The sequence below is a fragment of the Rhopilema esculentum genome, chromosome 14, assembly GCF_057945365.1.
Source record: "Rhopilema esculentum isolate cy_ngs chromosome 14, ASM5794536v1, whole genome shotgun sequence".
Taxonomy (NCBI): Eukaryota; Metazoa; Cnidaria; class Scyphozoa; order Rhizostomeae; family Rhizostomatidae; genus Rhopilema; species Rhopilema esculentum.
Genome location: NC_142828.1, coordinates 7,459,490 through 7,466,145, shown reverse-complemented (window position 1 = coordinate 7,466,145; position 6,656 = coordinate 7,459,490). Strand labels below are relative to the sequence as shown.

The 6,656-nt window shown below is 37.3% G+C and overlaps 1 protein-coding gene across 3 annotated transcripts in view; it reads left to right on the top strand.

Moving 5' to 3' along the window:
• Positions 1 to 2,714: 2,714 nt before the first annotated feature.
• LOC135695986 (vitrin) overlaps positions 2,715 to 6,656 on the top strand; it is a 15,210-nt gene continuing 11,268 nt past the window's right edge. For all 3 annotated transcript variants that reach the window (XM_065215229.2, XM_065215230.2, XM_065215228.2), the window contains exons 1-2: positions 2,715 to 2,868; positions 4,938 to 5,281. In XM_065215229.2, the coding sequence (XP_065071301.2) occupies positions 2,808 to 2,868; positions 4,938 to 5,281 (405 nt within the window). In that variant the 5' untranslated portion in view covers positions 2,715 to 2,807. The remainder of the gene's footprint in view (positions 2,869 to 4,937; positions 5,282 to 6,656) is intronic.

Here is a 6,656-nt window from a genome sequence, read left to right as displayed (position 1 = left end):
TTTGGTGCATATGTAATTAATTGAGAGTGTGTATTCTGATAATGTTGCCAGGTTATTAAATTCGCAAGCAAAGAAGTATAATTCATTGCATTGCCAAAAATTAATACTGCAATGCCATTTACTAATTCAACGTGGCAATATTTAATACAAGTATACTTCTATTAATAAGGGATACTTTTGAACCATTCGGGCCCCCATAGCATACGTCTTTCGAATCAAACAGTATCGCGCAATTTGAGGTTTAGTAATTGCAACTTCTAGAAGAGTTGAGTTAGAAGAAAATGTCGACATTTGCTTGTCTTTTCTTCTTAGAAACGTAATGAAAAAGGTCAGGATAGAAACTTAGTCGACGGGAGCGGTCTCTTTAATCCATGAGTTAAAATACATTCCCTAGAGTTTGTGATAAATACGTAATACTGACGGGAAATACGTATGTAGGCCGTGATGTAAACAGTTGAGAAAAAGAAAAGAGGATCTTGATAACGTGAATCATTTACTAAAATCTTCCTACATAGGTAAATGCGAGCAAACAAGAATCATTGATGTTGGATGGAAAACCGCATATGACACACACACAAAATTATTTCTCTCGGTTTGCCAGAAGAGATTCTCGGCCCGGATTGCAGCATAGCAAAACATAGTAATGAGTTGGCAAAAAGTTCACTCTACACCGAAATCAAGCAAAGCGAAAATCCCTCGCTTCTTTGCCCTGCTCTTGGAATGGCATCGTTGGAAAATAAAAGTTTGATGACGCGTTGAGTAAAAAAGCTACAGTTGTTGTAACCACAAATTTAGCTATAGATCTCAGAAACGCTTTACCTGATTCTCACTCTTGGAAGGGGGCACACAGTTTCTAAAAAAGGGACGCCAGACATGCTTATACTCAGCAAGGGTAGGGGGCAACTGCCCTGAGATGTCCCCTTTGAATCCGCTACTGATCTAGAGTGAAATGTAAAATACAGCAGAATCCTTGAGAGACACTGGAATCAAATTCACTGGTTAAGACATCACAATGGGAGGGGGGGTACGTAGCCTTCCCAATCATTTAAAACCCCCTCTTTAGAAATCCCCCCACCTTTTTCTGAGACATAGTGCGCCGCGGTGCGCCTTTCTAACGATGTCTCAGGCAGGCCAGGCAGCTATGAAGCACTTAGAGCGTCTATTGATTGAGTATCTACTTATGGAAACCCAGTCATTGCATAATTTCTCTTTGCAAATTTTTGATAGCACAGTATCCAAAACAACATTAAAAAAGCGCCTCCGTATCACGACCAAAAAATAGGGATGAGACGTTGGGGCACCTATCTCCCCTTTGAATTTTTTGGGAGATCTTTTAAAAGGAAATCATCAGAGGCAGTTTCGTTTTCTCCAAATAAGAAAACGATGACATAAATGTTGCTTTAAAAAGTTGAAATTATCTATCAAAACTGTTCCCATTTTATTTTTCAGATACAACTTTGCATATGATATGAAGCCATCTTAACAGCATTTCTTTTTATAGGGTCATCCCTACGATGGGATTAGAGAATGCTTCGAGCCAGCGTCTACGTTAGATTGTATTTGGGGTCTTTTTTGTTGCTTTTTGTGTAGCCTGTCTGTGTCTCCTTTTTACGACGTTGGTTGCAAAGAATATATCTGCGTTTTTCCAATAGATTTAGATATTCATTAGTATCAGAAATGAACATCGGATCCAGATAATGTATGTTTATGATTTCCCATAATTAAAATTAAAGTCTTAATCAAAACAAACAATTCATTTTGACTTATTAAAAGTAAGCTAGGATACCATAAGTTTCTCAATTGATGGATTCGAGTTTTACGTCATCAATTTTGTATCTCGCTATCTACGGATCTTTTTCAAAAATGGACTTCAGAATTGAAATCTTCATCTTTAAATTAGTTTATACTGAAAAAATCATGTTGTTTGGACCGTTCGGTCGCGTGTTACTTTGTTTTGAATATTTAGATATTTCTTTAGAGTTGACCGTAATTTGCTGCTGCAGTGAAAAATTTCACTACAGCAACAAATTCCATTGACATGTATAGGAAAAGCTAAATTTTGAAATTTTTTACACAGACTAATTTCAACATGAAGGTTCCAATTCTATCATCCATTTTTGCCAAATGTGAAGATAAAAATTGCTCGAATCCAAGAATAATAAAACCCTGCATTTCCCTAGAAAAAAGTATAATTTTTCAAGGTGAAGCGCCAAGCCGCAATGGTCATATGTGCCAAGGCGTTATCCATTCAACTGTCTATTATCAATTCATCGCATGACGTATTTTGTTGAGCTAAAATATAATAGATAAATTGTGACATCGGGCAAAAGTGAAAAACGAGGCCCTCTGCGAGCGGAGCGAGAAGAAAACTTTTGCGACCACGCCCTTCAGAATTTTTCTTGCATTCAGTTATCTGCAATGCATTCTTTGTCCCCCTCTCGGTGGCCCTATGGTGACAAATAGAGCTGACAGAAAGAAGCTAAGCTAGTTTTAAAAGAATAATTGTTACATCACAGTATCTATTCGTTGTTGTTGCCAACTTCAGATCTTTCAATTCGCAGGTACTATTTTATATTTATGGAAACTGTTATTTAATTCAGGCTGAAATAAATAGCAACTGGTATAGTGCAATTTGATATGAACAGTTAATATTTATTGTCACCACTCTGAACACCAGAGGTTTAGATTACGCAGCCAGCCGACCGCCAGCCTGACCCCATTTCCGTTTTGCATATTATATATATGCTTTCTGTCAGTGTCCAGAGCTTTAGTGTGCGTTCTTTCCTGATCTTGAAGGAGCTTGAAAGATGGGAAGGCTAACAGTTCTTGCTCTACTTGGCGTAATATTGTGCGGTGGTTATGTAAATGGTAAGTAAAATATTGTAGAAAAATACTTATATCTTTTGGCATATGAAAGTCTCTTTTTGTGTACGAATAATGTCTACATTATTTCTGGGTCGAGGGGAACGCATACATGTATGTATGTATTTATTTATGTATGTATATATATATATATATGTATATATAGACGCTTTTCCGTAACTTTTTTGCTATGCAAGGCATGCTCGTTTCACTTTGATTAGTGTGCCGATTTCTATTGCTTGCGGCCACGAAATGATGATGACTCGACCTCATCAGCAAGCCAACGATCCAGAAAACTATTGTCTCATTGCCAGAAGGAAAGTTGGGACAGCTTTTAGCAGAAACAATCGACCCTTTGTGGCATCGTGTAATTTAAGATACGGATATAGCGGCAATAAAGTTTTGATTGGTAAAAATGTATTGCTATTGTCAATTTTGTTATTGTTTTGCTACGCATATAAGGGTTCTGTGCTCCTACCTTGAAGCTACCTCAAAACGCACTCAAGTTACTGAAAATCCAAACTGCATCCGAAATGCGTCCAGGTAATACTGGAAATAACACTAAATTAAAGCCACACTGCGCACCTTTTATGGTTTGACTTCAAAAAGCAAAAGCTCTGTCGAGGACTTTTACAGACAAGCTATCTAATAGTTTAATAGCCCGAGCCTTACTTACTACCGATACTTCTAGTGAGGGGTCTGGTTGATAATTCGTATAGGAAACTTGTTACATGAGGTCAGGGATCAAATTTATGTATCCTTTTAATCTATTCGATGTCAACTACCGCATTTACCTCACTTATTTGTTTATAAAAAACTGGCTATAAGAAACGAGTACTGGAAAGTCAGAAAAAATTAAGAAACTTCAGTACTCGAAGCAAAAAAATCAAGAAACTATTAAATTGTGATATAACTGAGAACAACGAAATTTGGTAAAATCAAAGAACATGATTACCCTGATGGCCTATAAAATAAAAATATACTTCCCACGTCTAAATACAGCGTCAAAAGGGAAGCGAATCTCTTGATGTGAAAAAAAGGTCACGAACATTTCATAACATCATTCATGACATCATAATTAAGAAACTCTTAAGTAACAGTGAGTATTGAATTTCCAGAACATTAAGAAACTGGAGTACTCAACATCGATCTTTGTTTCCTATAAAAAAATGAGTGTGTATCATCTTCAAAATGATCTTTATCGTAGGCATCATCATCAACATCATCGTTGTCGGATCTTGAACTAACGTTTTTCAAAAATTGTTCTAACTCAGTGGTAGAGCGAGGGGGAATCGGACGCTCTCTTTGCAAAAGGGCGTTTTCCGGCGTTCAAGCGGGTGTAGACCCCAATTTTTCCTTGCTCAACTCGCCTTTGCCCCCCCCCCCCACAACCTTACAACCCTGGCTACGCTGGCTACGCTACAGTTCTAACTGTCTTTTGACGCCAGTTTCAGAAGGTTCCATTTTTGTCTTTTTATACGTAACTGTATTATTTTATACGTAACTTCATTCGTTCAAAGTATCTGCACTTTTCAACCCAAGTTTTGAACTCAACGGGAAGCAAAATTTCAAGATCAACTTTTCCCATTGGAGTATTTTTGGGCTTTCGAATTGAATAAAATTAATGAATTTGCGAAGGGGCTAGTCACATGTCAGCCCCATTGCTTTCGGTTTGTACTCAATTCCAGTTATTTTTGGTGGGTTTTGAACTCTACCACTTGCATGCATGAAAAAGAACTTACACATTAAACGTCCCACGATGATGTTCAAGGTACTATTGCATTACAACTTAATTGAAAATAGCGTTATCTTCAGTCTTAGCGAATTCTTCATGTGGCTATGCGGTTTTAACAAAAATTTTCCACGGGTTGACGGTTTTTGCGAAAATTTCAGACTGTTCTATGGTTTCCTGACCTCCTCCCCCCTCCAAACATCCCGTCATGAAACGCTGTTCCCTGGGAATACTAAATCAAAATCTTGTTTCCTTCATCGCAGTTCTACTGTTTTTTACAGAACTGGAGAGGGGCTAGGTTTGGATTATCTAACTCAATAAATATGCCAACTATATATTCTAGGGCAGTGCAAGAAGCGAGACATCATAGCCCTTATTGAGCTGACTCCAGGTGACCGCTATGCAGGAACCTACGTGTCCAGTTTTGTTGCAAGTCTGAAGAGGCTTTTTGACCCAAAGCCAGAGTGTACAAGACTTGGAGTAATGGTAGTTTGGACCCAAGTTGAAAAGGTCATTGACCTCAAATGCGATTACAGAGGCTGCTTTGCAAATGGTCAACAGGAAATCCGAAGAATATCGAGGCTGTCGGGAAGAACTCAGACTGCCTTTAACAAGAAAATACTCGCCGATGGTTTGCAAGCTGTTGCAAGCCAATTTGTAACGAAAGGCCGCGAAAATGTCGACAAGGTACGTGCAACAATCACCCTCCATATAGCATAATAGCAGAAATAATTTAACTGTTACTGTCAAAACAATATTGTTTTTGTCAAATATGGAAGAGCATCTATGTAAAAAAATCAATCACACTTATATATTTTAAAAAACAGGTTATAAGAAGCGGTAGGCTCAATTTTTCGAAAGTTAAGAAACAACCCTACCCAAATTGAAAAAAGCTAAAAAAAATTTATAATTTGCAGTTTTAATTTTCCAAATTGACACTCAAAACAGTCTTGACATTGAACATCACTGTATATTGCAACACTACACTTGACAGGCAGTTTGCATTCCTTCTCAGTAAATTGCACACTCAAGAAAATTCCATTTGAAAATTTGCTTTGACTTCAACTTGACATTGATGAAGTTCTATGAGCTGATCTCTGAATGTGAGTGAACTATTTACTTTACCTTGTAAGCACGTTTAAAAAATTCATTACCTAAGAAATTTAAGAAACATATAAGAAACTTTTGGTAGCAAAATGGCCAGAAAAATTAAGAAACTGTTTACCAGCACCGGACTTTAGTTTCTTATAAAAAAATACGTGTACCTTCTATTCATCATGCTTTCATGCACAATTGTTTTACATACATCTATGATGAACGTCAGAGGCAAATAGTAATAGACACTCCATTTCCCACCCCATGCAAAGAAAATTTATTACTACACGAGTGAATCAGGAGCGGTCTGGCGTCATAATCACAGGGTGGCAAGCAAATTCAATAAGCCCGGTTTAGGGCGTGGCGGAAAAATTGAACCACACCCACAAAAAATGTAGCCTTAAAATATGGTTAATTCAATAAAAATTGATAATGAAACAATGTGCTAAACAGCACCATTATATCGATTTTAATTCGTAAATTCGGACCCAGTTGAATCCACACATTTCCTCTCAAAATTTATTTAAGCTCTTGTGTTTCAACTCTTTTCGAAGAAGTGCAGATGAATCAGCAAATTGGTCAATGACTTGCTCGTAATCAAGTGGAAAGTTTTCTCTTCGCTTGAAATTATCAATAGCAATAGCAGTTGATTGAATGATAGTAGAGCGCAGTCTTTTCTTAACAATATTAAGCTGGCTGAATAATCTTTCACAGGAAACTTGGGTGCAGCTAAGTGTTATCACACATTTATATGCATTGTAGAGGGAAGGGTATGCTGCTATGTGCATGTTGTATTCACTCTTTTTTGTAAGAACCAATAAATTTAGGTTCAGGTTGACTGTTCTTAATTTTTGTAGAATCTGAGACTGGATTGTTCTTAATTTGTTCTTAAACTATTAGGATATAAGCAGTGCGATAGCTAGCCAGCAAAGTGAGTGTGACAGGCTTCATTTGACGACAAGATTGA